Below are 21,662 nucleotides of genomic sequence, written 5' to 3'. Positions count from 1 at the left end.
TATTTTTAAAAAATCTGAGTACCCAGAGGACAGTTCTTCCTCAGAGAAATAAAGTAAAACTGGAGAATTGTATTTGCATCACCTGGAGATTAGGTTACATGAGTAGTCAGGCTATATGTGTTTTCAGATGACACTTTAATGGCAGTGTGAAATTTATCAAGTTACTTAATTTCTCTGAACGTATTTTCTCTTCTGCTAAACTATAGACAATAATGCCTCCCTCTCTGAGTTAGTGTGTACATAAAATGGAATGAGGTTTATAAAAGAACTCACCAAGGGTCCAATAGGGTAGAGTCTCTGTAAATATGAGTTTCTTCCTCTTTCCTCAATTCCTCATTCTAAGTGTGGGAGCCAAGCTGTGGAAAGCTGGCCATGTTCAATTCACTTCAACCAGCGAATCATACAATCACAATAATAGATTGATGTTTTCTTGTTCAAACTACAGCCAATTGTGCCATCACCTCTTCCTACCCCTACCTGTCCATACCCACTGTGTGGACTCTCATAGGGTATGAAAGAAAGGAAAATGTGAGAAAAAGGAAAACAGGGAAGAGGGGTTGGAGGGGAATAGGTGAGGTGGAAAATTAGATTCCAGTGCAGCCTCCTTAATGACACTTCACCTGCTCAGCCTAGAGTAAGCACTCCAAGACTAAATGACACGCTGCGGGAATTGCACACAAGCTTACACAAGGATTGAAGTGTCAGTTCAGGAGTGATCACCCATCTTTACCCCATGACCCCACTCCCTCACAGTGAGATGGACTGGCTCACAGGACCCTGAATTATCGCTATAATGAAGTTAGTTTGAATTTTTCAACCCCAGTCCAAAATCAGGATCAACATCAGAATTACGGATTTCACAAGAGAGTGAATACCCATAGGAAAAAGGGGCTCCATATCAGCAAGTCACACACTTACAATTTTAAAATACTGCCTTTTATATGCCTCCCTTATTTTCTTATTTTAAATTGTGTCAAATCATGTTTATCTCAAAAGCAATCTTAAAATGACATTGCCGCCGGGGGAGGTGGCTCACACCTGTAATCCCAGCACTTTGGGAGGCCGAGGCTGGCGGATCACAAGGTCAGGAGATTGAGACCATCCTGGCTAACACAGTGAAACCCTTCTCTACTAAAAATACAAAAAAATAAGCCGGGCGTGGTGGTGGGCACCTGTAGCCCCAGCTGCTCGGGAGGCTGAGGCAGGAGAATGGTGTGAACCTGGGAGGTGGAGCTCGCAGTGAGCTGAGATCATGCCAGTGCACTCCAGCCTGGGCCACAGAGGGAGACTCCATCTCAAAAAAGAAAATGATATTGTCAAATGGCATTTCCTGAATGCCAGCATAGTTTTAACCACCAACTCTATGCTTACAACTTGAAATTCTCTTGGTTTAACCCTGACCCTGACTCACATATTCAACAGGCTGGGAAAAAATATAAACTTTGGCTTACCCTTTGCCCTCTATGCTGGAGATGTCTAGAAACAAACTTGACAGCTTCCTTCCATATTCCCTATTTCAGTAAATGGCACCAACATTTTCCCAGACACTCAGACTAGAAATCTGGTGATGACAGCACTCTATTGCCTAAAACCATCATTAGCTCCTCATTGCCTTTAGAATAAAACCTGGGTCTGCAGGAAGGTAAAAAGCCCCCCAGTTCTTGTTTCTCAACCAACTTTACCTTTTACCACATGCTTCCTTAATTCTGCATTCTGGTAATTTCAAACTGAGTCTGGTCCTATACACAGATTCTATCCCTCTGTTCCTTCTGCTTGGAATGCCCCTCTCATCTTTCTTTACCTGCTAGCCTATTTTTTTTTTAGGATAAAACCCACATGCACTGTGATCCAATAGCCTCCTGCAATTCATGAGCCCTACATCACCACCACTGTGAAGAGCCATATCATCCTAATTAAAATCTCCAACAGGCCTCTTCCCCACTATTCTCATCATCTCTTTGGAACACAGACGCCACTCACTAGTCATGAGCTCTTTTATTACCACTGTGTTGACAGCAATGATAACGAAGAACATGAGCATGTATAATGAATAATAGAAAAAAATACCCTCAAGAGAATAGTGTTCACAAAATGTTTAGGAAATCCTCTGGAGCACAAGAGATTATCAGAAGAGGGAAACCCTTCTGCAATGGGAAGATTTAGCAGCAGGCTTTCCCCAGTCAGTCTGGAGAAGCCTTTGAAGTTGCACACTCATAATTAAATGGGACAGTTCTTTTATCTCCCTTTGCTGGCAAACTTTCAGGAGACCAGAGGAGTTTCTATCCATCTGCATGCACCAATGAGGCAGTCAAGCTTAACAAGATGTATATGTGTATGTGTCTACCTTATGGGTTATCAAATAGAACTGGACTGAAAATCTATAACTCCATTTTTGCTAAATGATACCTTTTCAGATAGATTTCTGACTGCTTTCTTTTTCTTTGCACTATTAGACATCCTGGACTTACATATTTTATTTATTTGCATTTAGATTGCAAACTCCATGAAGTCAAAGATCATGGCTGTCTCCTGTCCCCTACTGGCTCCTACTACACCAGTAGCCCAGATGTCACTCAGTCCCTAACAGACAGTATCTGCTCCACAGTATTTACAGTCAAAGATTTTTGAATCTACTAAACGATATTTAATTAGAGACTACATTGCAGAATAACATTAAAGCCTATCAAAGAGTTAATGCACAAAATAACCCTGAGCACTGTATTATCCTGTTTTGTAATACATTAATATAGGTGTCCTAATGGTAACTATCCTGTTCATTGTCAACAGCTCTGCTAGTTTTGTAGTCTCAGAGTTGAACTGAGTAGCTATCTAGAGCTAATGGTTCTCCTGGGTGAGGAATTAGACTAACTTTAAAAGAGTGGATGCCCTCTCATCTCTAGTCTTTGCCAACTTTGGGAATTCTCTGGAGGTTTTCCAAGTTACCAGTAGGAGCACTGCAAATATAAGATGCTTTAGAATACACATTCAGTTTCTTTTACAGGGTATGTGAGAATCAGAAATCTTGAAAACAGGGAAATATGCATTTTTATTTTTTATTCATTACTTTTTAAATTTTTGTGGGTACATAGTAGATGCATATGTTTATGGGGTACATGGGATGTTTTGATACGGGCATGCAATGTGAAATAAGCACATCATGGAGAATGGGGTATCCATCCCCTCCAAGCATTTATCCTTTGTGTTACAAACAATCCAATTATACTCTTTACATTATTTAAAAATGTACAATTAAGTTATTGACTATAGTCACACTATTGTGCTATCAAACAGTATGTCTTATTTATTCTCTCTAATTGCTTTTTTTTTTTTACCCATTAACAAGCCCCACCTCCCCCTCCAGAAAAACAGGAATTGGAAGAGCCCTTACCTGAACAGAAGTCATCAGAATATCGGTCATAGACAGCTCTACAGTCCCTCTCATCACATTCACAGGTGTCCCCATGAATATCTCCCCAGTCCCCAGTCGGATCAACATCGTGACAGGTACATTCACCACATACACAAGTCCCTAGGTGGGAAGAAGAATTTTATAAGAATCCAGTCAAGAAAAACCATGAAAGAAAGCATTTCACATATCGCTTATTATTTTCTGTTTACTTTGTGTTTGAAAAAAACACATATATTCAGACAAAAATATTCTAAAAAGGAGAAACACCATCTAATACTGATAATAGAGATTCCTTAATAAACAAAAGTTATTATCTATTCTATAATTATGTGAGTTGGTGGAATGTGTCATTAGTATTATGTTAGTTTCCTTCGAAGATAACACTAAAACAATTTATATAAGATATAATCCTTTCCCTCAAGAAGCTTGCAATCTATTTGGCAAAAAGAAAGCTAATTAGAAAGAAAAATTAACAAACACTAAAAACAATGTGCGAATATTTTGTAAACTAAGACATGAATGCTCTAAGAATTTGGAGAAAGAGGATCAATGAGGGTTGGAGTAATTAGCAGTGGATGGATTGGATATATAGGGATTAGAGGAAATGTTCTAGGAGACATTGGAGGTAGAACTAAGAGAAAGTCAAGAAAAAACGACTGAGCAAAGAAGGGTAGGGATGGGCATAGGGACCCTGAGGTGCATGTTAAAAAAAAAAAGACTAAGAAGTAAGGTTTGCTAGATCAGATGAGCCCAGATTATAAAGAATGTTGGAGATCAGATTGAGAGACATAAACTTGGTCATTTGCGGATTTGCAGAGGGAAATGCCCAGCTGTAAATCATGTTTACTCCGTGTGGATTATCAGTAACTGTCTTTAGGGCAACCAGCTAATCATTTGATAGAGACATAAAGTTAAATCCTTTTCTTACCTCTTACATCAAAATAAGTACCAGTTGGATTAAAGATTTAAACGTACAAAATAAAACTGTAGAATATGAACTAAACTCTTTTTATTCAAGACCCCAAAGCACAATTACTAAAAAACGAAATTGAAAATTTCCATAAAAATTGAAAATTTTGGTTGGAAACAAAACACTGTAAAAAAAAAGACTGATAAAGCTGAAACAAGTAGTTAATATGTCTGTAAAAGACAAAGAACAATTTCAAAAACATAAATAAATCATAGAATTGAATATATAAAGGATTAATATGCCCAAAGTGAAATAGACAAAAGGAAAGAACAAAAGGAAATTTCATACAGAAATAATGATAGATAAAGATGAAAAATGTTTATCACTCAATCAACCACTACTAAGTGGGTAGCAGTGTGAGATCTTCAAAATAATCATGATTGGCAATTATTTTAGAAGTCAGATCGTCAGAGGTGGAAAATATTGTTGGAGCCAGACTCGGTAAAGGTGTGGGACAATGGGTACTTTCTTGCCCTGAAGGGGAGTACGAAATGGTACAACTTTCTGGGTAGCGATTTCGCAATATGTACTTTTTATATCTGTGTTACTATTTAGACTTATAGCTCACTTTAATTAATGTACCCAACAGAAAGAAAAAGTACACACAAGTGTATGTTCAGAAATATAAAATATAGTTGTATTTATCTTTTTGAAAAATTACTAGTGACCGAAATATTGTTCAATGGGGAATTAGCGCAGTAATGGTACACACATATGGACTACCTAGCAATCACTAAGTAATAAATTAGGTTTTTGCCCCATAAATATGGAAAGATAAACAACATATATCATGAAATAAAACTGTAAAATTACAAATCAGCACGTGCAGTATGATTTGATTTTTTTTCTTTAATAAGAAGGAAATACAGGGATAGGGCAGCCATAAAAATGAATTTTAATAAATAAATACGGACTGAAAGCTCATGTACCAAAATGTAAAAGGAGGTTACACCTGGAAGTTAGGTTTATGGGTCACTTTCTTATTTTTCTGTGTACTCTACTTTATTATCTAGATTTTAAAAAATGAATATGCATTGCTTTCATAATAGGATAAATGAGTTTGGTCAGGAGGAACAGGGACTAGGAGCTATGCAGATGTGACGAAGAAGCAGCTTCTCAGCCATGTGTAAAGGGGTCCACTATGAAACTCAATAAAACAGATGGGCAATAGAGGACATTTGTTCTATTAATGCTTATGTCTGCAACATTGGTTTTTTGGCCCCTGAAGATGGGGAAAAAGGAAGACAAGATAGGTATGTGCAGGGACCAGTGTGTTTCTATTACCTATGGATGCAATGATGCAGAAATGCTTTCAGGGTAGTCAGGAGTATTATCTTTTGAGAAAAAAAAATGACTCATCTCAGCGCCCACTTCTGCCCTGTCTTCAAGTACCCCTGAATCTCAGAAGCTGTGAGCCTCGCTCAGGCAAGCTGCTTCCCATTCTGCCTCTGCCATAGCTCCAGGTCAGAATGCTCCAAGCACAGCGAAGTGGGATGCAGGTGGCTTAGCTTATGTTTCTGAAGGACATCGTCTCTCACAGCCAATGTAACTCTGCTGCCGAACCTGACCTTAATCCACAGCCCAACCAATTCCATTTTCCACCTCTCTCTTTTTGACAGCCAAATAGTCATTTTCCACAGTACCAGAGTTCAAGCTTCATATACTTACAAATGGTGACTGTGACCCCTAGTGCATAAAAGGACTTATGCAGAAAACACATTGGACACAGGAAGGAGAACATCACACACTGGGGCCTGTTGTGATGTGGGGGGAGTGGGGAGGGGAAGCATTAGGAGATATACCTAATGTAAATGATAAGTTAATGGGTGCAGCACACCAACATGGCACATGTATACATATGTAACAAAAATGCACGTTGTGCAATGCACCCTAGAACTTAAAGTATAATAATAATAATAAATAATAAAAAGAAACCATAAGGTAAATTAGTATGATATATAGTAAGATTTAGTCCCCACAAAGGAAGACTTCATGATTTTGTTCCAAGTTCCTGCCTTTTTATTTATTTTCTCTATGTAAAGAAATGTGGCACATTTTACTCCTCTATGTCAATTTCTGAAAGGTGGTATGCTACGATTTCTGTATTAGCATTATCTATTGCAATGCATTATTCATGTATAGAAATGAAAAAAAGTTTTCCAGCTATCTAGATTTTTTTTAGTTTTAAAGAAGTATAATCACTTTTTAATGCCATTGGATAGGCAATGAAAACTTTGGTATGGCTCTCTTTATCACTACAGCAAAGGGAAAATTAAGTATTTTCAAGGAATTTTAAAACTATGTTTAAACTGTTTGATTTTACATCAAAAGTTAGTTAACTACCTTTAAATTATAGTTTAGCAATATTAATATATTTGTTAACTTCCTTTGTAAAGTCAGTGTACATTTCCTATGGCTATTGGATACATACTTTGTTTATCTATTGTATTCAATATCAAATTTTTATTATTGCACACGGAAGTTAAATTAGTCCATATCAAATCTGCATTTCCACCAAGGCTTCCATTTACTCATAATTAAGACAAGAGGGTTTTCTGAATTCTGTATGGATAATTAGATGCTCATGCTGTAGATGGTTCTGTTAGTCAAGAGACATTTAACAGAAGTATCTAAAGGAATTGCCTTTTAGCTGCACTGTGCTATGTCTGGAGGGCTGCCAAAGAAATTACAGTCCCTAAGTTAACTGTTTATTCAGTGAAGCTTAAAGAGTGACAGCAACTTTCTTATCTTTCTCTTTTCTACTCAATAAAAAACAAGACAGAAAAGATTGTTGGGATAGTAAATGTTGATTTACATCAAAGTAAATGGTTAGAAGATAACTTCCTCCCACACTAGAAGAAATACAGAGAAAAGAAGTGTTAACAATTAAAAGCTTTGTTTGCCTCCCCATTATGTAGTAACATGTATGAATGACACACCTCTGTTACTGCAGATTTTGCCATCTGGAGACGTGCATCTTCGCTTGCTTTCCCAGGGGGTGATATCGCACTGGAATTCACATTTATCTCCATGCCAACCAGCCTTGCAGTAGCAGTTTCCACAGTAACACTTCCCATGGCCTTTACCCAAAATGAATTTTATACAGTGAGGAAAAAAGCAACTTTCATAAGCAGAATTAACTTTCTATCTCTTTGTGATCATTTTTGCCTTCTGAAATACTGTCACAGCTCCACATTCCTTGCCTAAAATAATCAAATTATACAGCTTTCTCCAAACACATCATGGTTGTGCCTATACCTGCTTAATCATATAAAAAGAGCAAAGTGTCCTTTAACTTGGCCTAGACAGGGAACTGATTAAAAGTATTTTTAAAGAAATGACATGAATGACCATGACAGTCTATTACTTTTCCATCTCAAATGCACACATCAAACCCAAATATATATGAGCATTCACTCTAAGGACGTTTCTTGAATTAGTTATTAAAATATTTCATTTGAAATCAACTATTGAGAAACCAATGGTGCATATTTACCTAGATAGACATTATGAATGACCAAACAACCCTTTAAAGCAGAAGAAATATTTCATCTTTTCACTCAACTGTGCCCCACAAGCTGTTGTGTTCCACCATGTGAAAGAGAGGTTTTCAGCCTAGTCCATGTTTAATCCTCATTTAGACAAACAAAATACCATGCGCCCTTGGCCACGCAATCAAATTCCCTTTCTACTTGTCAAGGGGATACAAATGACAGGCAAGGGCACTCACCATTTTGTGTCCAGATGCCCTCTTTCAGCTCCCACCTCTCTGTAACCTGTTACCTGCTCATCTGCACTTGCCTCCAAGCCATCTGTAGTGAATTATCGCACCATTGCTTTCATCATCCACATCTAGCAATCCTTCTGCAAATTCCCCAAAGATGGCATTTATCCCAAATTTTACTTCTTATACTCTCATCTTTGTAGTTATATCACCTAAGTATAAATGTATGTCCTTGTTCTTGTTTTGTTTTTAGTCTATTCTTTCTGTATTATAGGAGTTTGTGTTTTATCAGTCTATGGCTAAAGTATTTGTTCTTTCCATCTCTCTTCTCTTACAGCCGAACTCCCCAAAAGACAATGCAAAACTGATTATGAGACTACTTTTCATTGTCTTATAAGCATATTTATCATTCTAACACTATGGTATTTCTGGCCAATGGCAAGAACATTAATAGGACCTGTAAAACTCACATAAGAAGCAAGAAGTACAACAGAATATTCTGGTATCCTACGCTATTCATGTCCAGCAGATGAGACTTCCATCAAGAAGATACACATCTGAGAGACAGAGCCAGAGAGATGAACAGAAAGAGTGCTATAGTGAGACACAGAGAAAGAGACAGGGACCCAATGCCATGTTCTCTGTCTAAATAAGTTATAATTGGGATATTCAAAGAAAATCACTTGTTAACCTAAAAATCAATGACCATTTCCACAATGAATTTGAATTTTAAATTTGTTTACTTAAGCAAATGCAAAGGCTGTCAAGTGATTTAATCAGTACAGAATATATCATCTATATATCTTATTTATGAACTTAAAATGGTGTCTACTTGCACACACAAATCACATCCTAGTGATATATCACAGGCCTCAAGAACTCAAGGATTACACTGAAAAAAAAGCAATAGTGTATATTAATTGCTTTTCTTAGGACTCAGGTTTGTACGACCCAATCACCTTTTTAGACTATGGAATTTATTTTCTCTGTAATTTCAGAAAATTTATACAGAAGGTGCAACATAAGTAAGGATTACTATATTAATAAATGATAGAAAATCTATATTTCTCACATCCAAATTCTTTGAATATTTATACAATTCAGTACTGAATTAGGGTTTTGTTAAGAAACCTTTGAGTTAGAGGTAAATAAGGAAGCAAAAATTATGTAACAATACACGTCTATGCAGGTATGGAAAATTAAACAAATATCCACATAACTCAAAAATATTGAACAAGACACATCTGAATAATTGAGATTAAAATGTGTGCTTTAGGACAATACATATTCCAGACAATAAACGTAATTCTTTGCTTTGTGCAAACTGATAGAGCAAGAAAATGTCTATTTGTACTGCTTCACTGATGAACTGTGGAATCATCTCTCAGCAGATTGGTTTCATGTGAATGACACATGGAAAGATTTACAATCCCAGGCAATGTCACCCCCAGAGGGTGTTTACTGCAGTGCTGGTGTCCTTGTTCAGAGACTTTGCACCATGAAATTGCTTAAGCCTCAAACAAATGGAAATAACAACTAGAAAGTTTGAAAGTTAAACATTTTCTGTTGTGTTGTTTCAAGTTACATTTTTCTATGGATACATGCAAATAGACTCGCTTTTGTGGTGTTTATCAACACACACTGGCCCCAAAGCATGTTCCCGTCTTCTTTTCTTCTTTTTTTTTTTCATCTGTAATAATTGGAAACTAAACATCAAGAGGACAAACACATATATTTGTGGATGGATTTGTCTAATTGATCTAATTATTTTGGACTGAGCCCTTTAAGAGAGAATTGTCTGAGCAGCATCTTGCTTAGGTCATTGGCTCGGAAAAATGAAAATAAGGTTTTTGTGTTTGTTTGTTTTATCCAGGTAGTTTGTACAGCCAGGAGATCAAGAAGGGAGGGCCAATCAGGCCTAAAATAAGTGTATTTGGATGACTCACAGGAATTGAAGCTACCAAAATGTAAACAAAAGAGCAAGCTTGTCCTATGCTAGCCACAGTTTCTCAGGGTTCTCTGGTTCCACGTGGCCCCATTGGGCCCTAATCCTTCCAGAAAAACAATACTTCTAAAACTACCATTTCTGCACGCAGGGCAGTCTTCCTTCAACTGGAATCCCATGAGATAGGAGTGAAATATAAGTTCAGAGCAGAGAAAAATTTACCTAAACCAAATGATTCTCTCTGCTTCCTACTTTCCTTTTCCTACACCAGTCAAGGTTGCAAATGGGAACTCTGGGCACAGGCTTGCAGGTTGAGCAGAAGAGATGAAAACTGCAAGTGGTGAGGAGAGACTCCTCTTGTGGAGCTCTGAGCTCTAAGGCACTGGTGCAGTCATGAGTGGTGAGGCATCAGGAACATAGACTTTGGCATCACACAGACACGAGCCCAAATTCTACTATTATTGGTGGACTGACCCTGGGTTCGTTACCTAATTTATCCACGTCCCAGGTTCTGCATCTATCTATGTAGATAAACATAATTCTTACCCTAGAGTGATGTTGTGAGACAAAACATAATGAATGTAAAGCACTTATTGCAGAATTTGTCACTAGCAAACATGCAAGAACTGCTACAACAGAAAAATGAATTGAGTAATGGTGGTACACAGAAAAGGTCATTGAAAATGTTATTTAAGTGTTTAGGGACAGAGAGGGGGAGGTAAACTCTAGGCTAATAACCCTATTGACCTTCATTGTCCCTGATAGGACATGAGACTCATGTTTTAGAAAGGGAAAAACAAAGAAATGAAAATGTACATTTAAGAGAGTAGGAGAAAGGAAAATAAAAGTGACTAAGGTGAGCAGAGGAGATGGTATTCTACTAGGACTACTTCAGAGCTATGCAGTTGGCCTGTTGCCATAATGACACAGCTCTCCTCTGGGGACAATTTGGCTTTGCATCTAAAAAGTACTAGTCTACTCTTAATGCCATAGTCTCACTCTCCTTATGTGAAATGTTTTCCAGATAAACATAGGTTTAAACTACATTAGTACACCTAGAGCAGAAATTTATGTAGAGATAAAAGAACAATGAAATAGGTGGAAAAAACAGGTACTTTTATTAATTTCTACAGAGCCAATATACATACCTCCACATATTTCTTCTGTTTCGTCGTCTATGCATTCTCTATCGTCACACTCACAAAATTTACCATACACAAGTCCACTTCCATCTGAATTATCACACTTACACCTGCCACAGTGACATGTACCTAAACCATGAAAACAAAAAAGACTGTTTGTTACATGCATATAAAATTATAATTAATGAATTTTTATACCATCTCTCTCAAGAGAGTAGATAATCCAAATCAATTTAATATTTCAATTAGATATTTCTGTGGGCATGGTGAGGTAAAGTACATGCTACTCTTTCTTGAGGTTATTTTAGCATGGCAATTATATTTTAGATCACACAACTATTATTATTGACCTCTAATGGTTTAATGAATGTAAATTTGACCTCTCCAAGTGCAGAGCTACTCCACATATAGCCATCCAACCAATGCATGAATGTCTTCTGATTACACCTGGGTCTGAAGTGAAATAAAGCAGCAAATTCTAAGCTTTGTGAGGGAAGCAACCTTGCTTATCTTCCTCACCAGTATTTATTCAATGTTTTGCACTATGTTTGAACATACTATTTATATAATAAATATTTGTGGAAATAATTTATTATCAAATGCATAAATAAAAATCATATGTGCCCCTGATAATTTCTCCTCCTCAGCATTAACTTATACTGATACACATGTCCTTACAATAATGGGACAAGAGTGGATTTCCTTAGGCATGGATTGCTGGTAACTCACCACATTCTCAGGGGACCTCCACGTTAGAGAGGCATGGTAGTCATCTGGTCTACCACGAGCCATATACTCATCCAAGTCTGAAGATTCTACCACATACCCCAAATGTAATTTCACCAACATTAATATTGCACTCAAACAATTTTGAGAGGTAAAATGCCCACTTGAGAAATTTCCTTGTTAATTTATCTATTTTGAGTTTTAATGCTCATCACAGCCATCACCATGTATCAACTGAGACTTGACCTCTCAAAAGAAACCACCCTGGACTCTGAAAATCCAACGGGAATCAAGTCAGCCATAACCCTCCTCTCAGAGTTTTATATGAGCAAAAACCAATGTGATAAAATAAATACAGAAGTGCAAAGTGTTGCAGAAGCACATAGCAAGGGGATTTAACTGAGACCAGTAGGTCAAAGTCAGAGTCCCTGAGGAAGTAGCTGAGAACTAAAAGCCAAGAGAAAAAGCATAGCTAAGAGAAGTGAGATGGTGAAGAGGCTTACTTCCAGCACCAGACAATAGCACAGGCTCTGCAATAAAAGGGGAAGTGAAGGAAAAACACCACATGGGATTGAGGTATACAGAACAGCGTGAAAAGTGGCATGAAATGAATAAAGCAACCTGAGGTGCAGTTCATGGAAGTCTTATAGGTCATGTTAAAGATTTCCAGCTTTAATCCAACAATAATTGGAAGACATAGAAGCAAGGGAGTCCTGTGATCATGTATGAATTTTTACCAGATTACTCTGGTTGTCATGTAACAAAAACTAGATGAAGCAATAGCATAAGAGTGAATGAACTGAAATGAGGCAAAAGTGGATGCAAATAAATGAGTTAAAAGGCTGTTATATTTGTCTGCAGGAAAGAAGACAGTGGCTAGACACATGATGCGATGAGTTTAGAATGGAACAAATACATTTGGGGATATTTTTAGGAGAAAGAGTAGAGGGCATTTGGTGACTGAGTGTAAAGGGTGAAGGATGGGAAGGAACCAAGGAAGCTGTTGATAATTTGGTTTGAATTACTAGATATTAGCAAATCTATATGTGATCTATTAGAAAGAGAATGAACTTGTGAGTAAGGTAGAGCTGTAGCTGAATTCCGAGTTTTAATCCTCATGAGCTATGCATTTTTAAAGGCATTGCTTTCATTTCTAATTCCCAGATTCCATATCTGCAAATAATCTCTGCTTCATAGAACTGCTGCCAATACCAAGTGATGAATACGTACCCAGTCATGTTTCTAGAAGCACTGCTGCACCTAGTACATAGTAGGATTTGAGAAAATTCGGGTTCTTCCTCTTCTCCCATTAAGATATAGAGTATAATCATCATATTTACAAACATTTTCTCCGGAAAATATATTTATGGATGCTGACAATATCCTTGTTTTCATATCCTCTGCATGATTCGGTTACCCAGATCACTTGCAAGTCACTATTATCTATAAATTTTTCACTCACAGTTACATATAAATGGTGATTTTGCAGAATTTATTTTTCTATCTTGCAAATACTCATGTGAATTTTCCTGTTATTAAACTTCATTTTATTGCATTTTTCCCTAAAAGCTATCTCAATTCATAAAAGTAATTTGAAATCTAATGCTATAATTTATGCTATTGCTTCATCTAGTTTTTGTTCTCTAATTATCACCCTTCTTTTTCATTTTCACATTTATTCATCCTGTCTCTCAACCACCCACATATCCAGCCATTAAGCTTTCTTGTTATCTGTTATGTTGTTTGCAAGGAACTAAGTGCTATAGAAAATAATGAGATGCTTAAAATTAAGTAAATCATAGACCAGGAAGAAAGAGATACCCTATTAATACATTTTGTATAGCATTTGCCACAAGTCTATTGCAAAAGCCTTTGTGTCATATGTTTTCTTGTTTTATAACTACAAATATAAACCTATACAAATATTATACATGTAACCATATATAACACGGGCCTCTCATATATAATATGAGAGCAGGAAGTCACTTGGTTAGGGCTGTGTATGAGGAAGTTTTTTCAGGAAAGATGGGAAGGAACAGCCTCTGCCTCCAAATTCTATGACTCCTCACTGAAGTCCCCCATAGGCAGCTCCCTCTCATCCACACATCGGAACCATTCCCGGCTGATGTGGGAAGTTTACAACAGCTCAGAGACTTCCTGTCTCACCCATAAAGCAGAATTCACAACGGAGCCTCCAAGACATGGCATATGGACGCCCAGGCAAAAGCTCCAGACTCCTGTGCTCATGCTATGACACACAGCTTCTCTCTCGTGGTTGCCAGTTAACTCAGCCTCTAGGATTGGTCTTCTGCCTTACACTTGATGATTTTTAGCTCTCATTTCTCATAGTGCCCAATAGAACTGACTCTCTCTAGGACGACTGACCAGACATGTACACCAGCCCACACCCCTGTACAGTGGTGCCAGGGCCTCACCCTGCTCTGCACACTGGACCTCCCTTCTACTTTTCCCACAAAGTTAGCCTCTGGAACACTTTGGTCCCCAGCTCTGCCTCATTCTGCCCTTCAGTCTCATTCCCCAATCCATTTAACTCCTCTTCCCCTTCTGCTCCAAACTACTTCAGAAAACCACACTGTAATATGAAAGGGAAGGATTAATAGAGAGACTTCATAGGCTAATGCAATTTGGGGGAAATGGTCCTGAACTCGGAGGGTGCAAGTGGGTATTAAAAGAAAGACAGGTGAGAATGAGACTGCCAAAGTAAACATGAAAGGCTTAGATATTTCTACAAGAGTAAATGAGACAGAAAAGATTAAATGTAACACTGAATATAAATGTATCTTTTGGCCAATTGCATTTCTGGTAATTTGCCTTGAATACACACCTCCAAAAATATAAAAATATATGTGCACTAGATCATTCTGTGCACTATTATTTACAATCCAAAATACTGACTACTGTCTAAATGCTCAAGCATAAGAGCTTGATTGAATAAATTACATTGCATACATAGAATCCAGTCCTGTGCTTTTGAAAAAATAAAGAGAAGGATTTCTATGAACTGATTTGGAGTGAATTCCAGGAGATTATGTTGAGTCGTAAAAGCAGAGTGCAAAAGAACACATGGAATGAAAGCACAACCATTTGCACAGGAAAAAAATGAGAAATAATAACACACAAATATGTCTATTTATCTTTACACAAAAAGAAATACATGCACAGAGAAGGAAGAGAGCAATAAAGTTGGTTATCTATAAGGTGAGGGTAAGCAGGGTGCAAGGTTTGAGGAAGAGAGGGATGATTCTCTGAGTATACTTTTCTGCATAGTTATGACTTTTAGAAGCATGTTAGTGTACTATACATTATAAAATATATTAATACAGATGGGAAGGAATTATAAAACCTAAAATTGAAAGTGATCTGAAATAAATAAGCTAAATTGTATTTCAAATGAGTACCATAACCACACTAAAAGAGAAGAAAATAAAATAAGTCTGAGTGACTTATGAACACATCATTCAACTACATACCCCAATCTTGGGCATGATTGAGGTACAGTGAGTGGGGGGAAGTAGAGAGGGGTGGACTGCAAATCCTAATCTCTTTTGGTACATTTGCTTGGTTTAGTGGTGTGTCTGCAGCACTTCTAGAAGTAACTAGAGATGTAGTATAGGATTGAGCAAATAAGTATATATGTTGGAGGTATTGGGAGCCAGGGTTCTCCCTGTGAAAATGGGACATGCAAATATGGAATGAAGAAAACAAGAAGTAATCCTGTGAGGTTGGACTGGAATTAGATGCACTGGTGTAAATTCATGATTTCTAAAATATGCATGTATGTGTATGTGTACATGCATATCTGTGTGCAGGTATGTGTATATGTATTTGTGTGTATATGCACAGGCATATATTTACTAGTGTCAAGATAAATTAAAATGGAGACAAGGCCTAAAGAACCCCTGAGCAGACTAAGCCAGTTAGGCCTCATAAATGATCCTAACCTTGCCTGACAGGCAAAAATAAGTGAAACTTAGCTTCAGTTTTTTCTTATGAATGTCTACATTAAAGAAGAACAGAACTTAAGTTTAACCAATCAGAAGCAACCAACAAACTTATAATTATATAACTAGGGACTTTCCAACAGGATAGACTAAATAAGGCAACCATATAACATTAGCCAATCAACTATTTTTCTTTGCTTTCTTTTTCTGTTCACCCTATAAAAGCCTCCCACTTGCATTCCCTCAATGAAGCACCTGAACCACTTCTGATTTGGAGCTGCCTGATTCATGAATCATTGTTTGCTCAGATAAAATAAAAATTGTATTATGCTTCAATCTACTTTTTTGACACAAGCCTATTTGCAGAAAGGGCCAAGAAGCAAATACCCTCCAGTGGAAATAAGTATCCCTGTGCCCACAATTTTTATTCAAATACCATTTTCACTAAAAGGAATCAGGGCTGTTTGGATAAGTGGATGATTCCAAAGGTGCAGTGAAGCAGGTCCAATATGACCCTGGAATATGTTATTATGCCAACAAGTAAAGAATTGCAAAAACAAAACAAAAACAAAAACAAAAGGCAGGCATGTCACAAAAACACAAAAGCTAGCCTGATGGGCTTTAATACCTAATCTGGAAAACTCTGTGCACCAGAATAATTATGTACAAAATGAATAACAAATCAATGAAATAATAAGAATTGTGCTTCTAGACTGATAATAAGTCACTAAGTAAATGAAATATCAAATAACTGGTAAATGAGAGAGGAGGATTCCTGTTTGTGATGGAATACTGAGTGCCAACTAGTCAATTCGGAGAGAATGTTACAGTTCAGAAATCATCATTTTCCAGTCATCATTGTCAATACTGTGTCAGGTGATTGTCATCAGCGGATGTTAAATCTGGGGTAATTTTAGTGAGGAATGTGATACATGTATGGCTTTAAAGTATTTCCTCATAGAATGCACATTTGTGAAGAGGGTAAGTCAGAAATAACACAGTTAAGACACCAGCCAACACCTTGACCAGCTCATCAAAACTGACATCACCAATATGAGCAGATGGACATCATGTGCTTCCAGATGAAACATTTTGAGAACACAAAACCATTTCTCTAGTGTTTTACCTAAGAATATGTATTATGAATCTAATCATGGCAGGGGAGACATCAGACAAATCCAAGATAAGTACACTTTTCTTTTAATAAAATGGGGACAACTTTCTTCACAAGTTTCAATGCTCTAAAGCCAAAGTCTGTGGAAATGACCCAGATTAAAGAAGACTAAAGAGAGATATAAACATAACATTTTCAATAGTCTGAATCCTGTAAGGAGAGGAAAACGCTATACAGGATATTACTGGGTCACTTGACTAAACCAGGTTATGAATAAAGGTATTGCATCCATGCTTAAAAAATGAGAGAGTACAGATGTCCTAGAAATGCGTTTATATTGTATCAAATATGTTTTATCATCTACTGAAACACTTCTGTATGTTTTCTCCTTTAAGATATGTTAATGTGGTGAATTACATGTTTAGATTCCTTAATATTAAACATCTTTAGAATCCTAGACTACCATATTTGATTATAATGTTCTTTAAAAAAAAAACCCTAAATTTGATTTGCAAACAATAAATAAATAAATCCCAAAATAGATTTCAAACCCAAAACAGAATTCAAGTCTTGTTACTGAAACAAGTTTGAAAAGAATAATTTTTTCAAGATGAAAGACGCTATGGGGCATGCGCGCGCGCGCGCGTGTGTGTGTGTGTGTATGGAGGGGTGGGTGTTATGAATTGGAAGTAGAGAAGTGTGTGTGTGTGTGTGTGTGTGTGTGTGTGTGTTTGGAGGGGTGGGTGTTATGAATCGGAAGGAGAGAAATCCTACTAAGAAGAAAGAAAGACTGAAGTGCTAGAGAAATATGATGAGAACATCATGAACACAGAAAGGGACCTAACTGCTAAGACCATTTGTCATGACCCCCGACGGATCCACTCACACCTCGCTTTGGATATGGTCTGATTCCTATCAGCAAAACACCTTTAACTGAGCTCAGTCTAAAACACACAATCTGTTGCAATCAGACTGTGGGGAATTCTCAGCTCTGGTTAGAGATGGGCCCTACCAACAATGTGAGCTTCAGGAAGAAAGGTACTCATTCATGAAGTCAAATCCTCACCTTTAGCATTTAGAGCAATGGGTCACACACTCATCTATATTAAAATCACCCAGAGAGCTTTAAAAAAACCACCAACGTCAAGGCCACACACCAAAGCACTTGAAACAGAACCTCTGGTGTACTACATGAGAACTGACAGTTTATTCCTTTCTCCTTGGGATGCTGATGTTTAACCACGGTTGAGAAAATCTGATTTTGAGGCTTCACCTGCCCAAATGTAAAAAGAATATTTAATTACGGTAACACTCGCTAAATACCATTGAAACCTAAACTGCAACTCTTTTATATGATTTTGCTAATAAATTTTAACAGCATCGCTACAATTTTGTAAAAAATATTTTCAAATAACTTCTATGAAATAAAAAATATTTTGATCAAACAAAAAATCTTTCTGTGACTATATCCTTCAAAGAGCTTTATAACCAGTATATCTGAAACTTCTATCAAATTTAAAGTATTTGGTTCTATTTTGCGAAGGTAAAAATTCAAAGCACCCGTGATCTGTAACAGAAAATAATTAAGTCGGTTTATATAAATCCTTTTTAACAGATGTAATCCGGTATTCAATATCATGGCTCACAATTTACATAAAATGTTGTTGGGGTGTTGTTTCCAGTGAATATCCTGCTAGAAGGAGGCATTTGGAACAGCTGGAAAGCATCAAACTTGCCAGTCTCAGCAAGATGGCATTTTTTTTCTATTGATTTATCTGAATTTCACTTCTAAAAAACATACTCAAAAGCAGACTCACTCTGAGATTCAACATTTCTCCACGCCCACATATTTCCATTAAAAACAAAATTTGATTATTCCACTTAACAATTTTCACAGGGTATACTTCTTACCTGCATTAGAGCAGATGATGTCTTGTGAATTCTTGCACATTTGGTTACTTTTCTTCTTTGTCAAGTCACAGTTAGTTGGGTACTGGCAAGCATCCCCATACCATCCCTGGTCACACTTGCACTTGCCACAGTCACACTTACCATGGCCTGGGGATTGAACAACATCTAGTCAGACTCAAATTGTTTTCCAAAGATAACCACTACTGTAACACATACTCTTAACAGTGACATTGATTTGGGACTGAGCTATAATAAATTGAAACTCATGTATATCACAGTGGCTGAGGGGTAATGCTATTATATAAAATGCAATGGAATATGAAAATTTTATTTCAATAATCAACCGATAAATTATAAAAACATTAATTTATAAAGACATTAGGATAATACATAAAAAAGCCTAATAAATCACAGGGTCAGAAAATTCAGCGCTGAAAAACCATTCTATCCAGCATCTCAGTATTTAAGAGACAAAAGTCCAACGAAAAAATACTTCTAGTTTACTGTATTTTACATAACACATTAAACCACAAACCATGAATAAAGACTCTTACATGAAACTCTACTAAACTAAACACTGGCCTTACTGTTAACTCGAATTAAGCATGTAATGAAATTTATGGATATATTAAATACCAACTTCAGTAATATGGACATAAAATACGTATATATTTTGTTTCATATTCATCTGCCTCCACATAAGTTTCTCAATCTTTAATGTTCTCAATAGTCATTTTGCTTTAATGCATGTTGTTTTCATTGTTGTGATCAGTAATGTTATTAAGTCCTGCTTGATGAAGCCTACTAATGTTTTTATTGATTGCACATTAGTCTGACAGAAGTGCAAAACATGTGCAGTACTTGGTCCTTGTCCTCAAAGAATGTACAAACTTCAAAGTCAAGGCTAATATACAAAGAAGCTGATGTGATTGTCAGCCAGAAGTGATTGTCACCTTGAGTTAAACTGAGCGATAAAGTCTATGACCTATAGACATAACAGCGGAGACTTTCTGGACTTCCTTGACTGTTAACTGGCCCTTGAAAGTTGAGCAGATTTTGAATGGGTTACAGGAAGAGTGTACATATATTACTCAATACAATACTACTATGTCTAAATGCCTAAAATTCATAGGCCACATGAAGTCATTGATCTGATTCAACATGGTAGCTGAAATCCAAGGGATAAGGTCCAGATGGTTGGTCAGTATGAATGGCTTGGAGGCTGCCCATTTGGGCATGTTTGGCAGAGCCTGAATCTGTGATTGGCTGTGACTTTAAAACTGCTCTTTATGTGGACCAGTCCATGTAAATGTTCCTATTTCTGTTGCATTTATAAAATTAATTATTCTATTTTATAACCAAAACCTTGCAAGTATTTTATTAGGAATTCATTCTATTCAGCACACATTACTCCCTCAAATTGACTGCATCATTTTGCATTCCTGCCTGGCCCTACAAAATATTGTCAATCTTGCCCAACTTGGTATCATTTTTAAGCATAAGTGATCTCACCTGTCAACCACCTAGCCTATTTATAAAAGCATTAAGCCAAATTCTTGCAGTGGTTAAGGCTCTTTGATAAATCAACTATCTTGGAAACTGTGTTGACTCTTTAATAACATTAATGTATTTGGTGGAACCATATGGAATTGCCACTTTCATAAGTTGAATATCAGTTGTTTCTTATGGTTCCACACCAATAAACAGTAAAGAAAATAGAAATGATTTAGAAGATAAAGCATTATGGTAGCAGTAATTTGGTGAATCAGGAATAAAAGACTACTCAATGTGATTTTTTAAATTTTATATTAAATAGGACATCTTAGATCCTAAAGTATACACAGTAGAGATGGGAAATAATTTGTGGGTCAAAGGAACATCTTTTTAAAGGTGAGATGGTTAAAAATAGAAAGAAAGGGGGAAAATAAACAAAATGTATACAGGATAGGGAGAGATCCATCCCTTCCAAATTGACCCAATGAAGCATCAATAGAAGCAATATTCTAAGTTGCTTATCCCCTGAAGTGAGTTCATGGAGGCCCAGTTTCATGAAACTCTCTTCACAGAAGATTCTAGGGTAAAATAAACATGGAAAAGAGTCTGCTATCTTCTGTTCTAATGTGTCACGATATATATCAGCACACTAATGAGCCTCATATGTCCTATCATGAAAAATATTTTTAATTTTTTTAGCTTAGAATTTGCAAAACTTTGGCTACGAGGCCCCTTTTCTCATAACCTGTATTAGCATCTTAGGCACATGCTTAGACTAACACTGTGTCAGACACTGTAATGTGTTTTCAGCTTCTTCCTTAGCATCTGTTTGGAGGCAAAGATGACAGCTAATGTCAGACAGGGCCACCTGCCTTTGCATTCTTTCTAAGCTTTATGCCCAGTAAGGGTTCCATGATTCATTTTCTTCCATTTAGGAAAACTCATTGAATAGGAATTGATTTCTGACTGTCAAGAATTATCAAATAGCCTGTGTAACCTTGTTTAAAGATAAATATATATTTAAAAATAGTATTCAGACTATTGTTTACAATTTTTTCTAAGGTTAGTAAGAGCTTTAGCAGACCTCAGGGGATTAGGTTGCTATATTATTGTGGCAAGGTAATCTCCATTACAGTGTCAATAACATGGCTTCAAAAAACACCTCATTTTTCAAAATAATTTATTTGTTATGTGTTAGTTTCCTGAATCTTCCATAACAAAGCACCACAAACTTGGTGGCTTAAAAAAACAGAAATTTATTCTCT

General features: G+C 36.7%; 1 protein-coding gene across 2 annotated transcripts in view; it reads right to left on the bottom strand.

The window, feature by feature from the left end:
• ITGBL1 (integrin subunit beta like 1) overlaps positions 1–21,662 on the bottom strand; it is a 294,518-nt gene that overhangs the window by 133,469 nt on the left and 139,387 nt on the right. For both annotated transcript variants that reach the window (XM_008957437.5, XM_055096975.3), the window contains 4 exons: positions 18,904–19,050; positions 11,197–11,319; positions 7,319–7,459; positions 3,389–3,529 (listed from right to left, as the gene is read on the bottom strand). In XM_008957437.5, the coding sequence (XP_008955685.5) occupies positions 3,389–3,529; positions 7,319–7,459; positions 11,197–11,319; positions 18,904–19,050 (552 nt within the window). The remainder of the gene's footprint in view (positions 1–3,388; positions 3,530–7,318; positions 7,460–11,196; positions 11,320–18,903; positions 19,051–21,662) is intronic.

This window comes from Pan paniscus, chromosome 14, assembly GCF_029289425.2.
Source record: "Pan paniscus chromosome 14, NHGRI_mPanPan1-v2.0_pri, whole genome shotgun sequence".
Classification (NCBI taxonomy): domain Eukaryota; kingdom Metazoa; phylum Chordata; class Mammalia; order Primates; family Hominidae; genus Pan; species Pan paniscus.
Note: the sequence above shows the minus strand (reverse complement) of the source record. Positions and strands in the feature narration are given on the sequence as shown.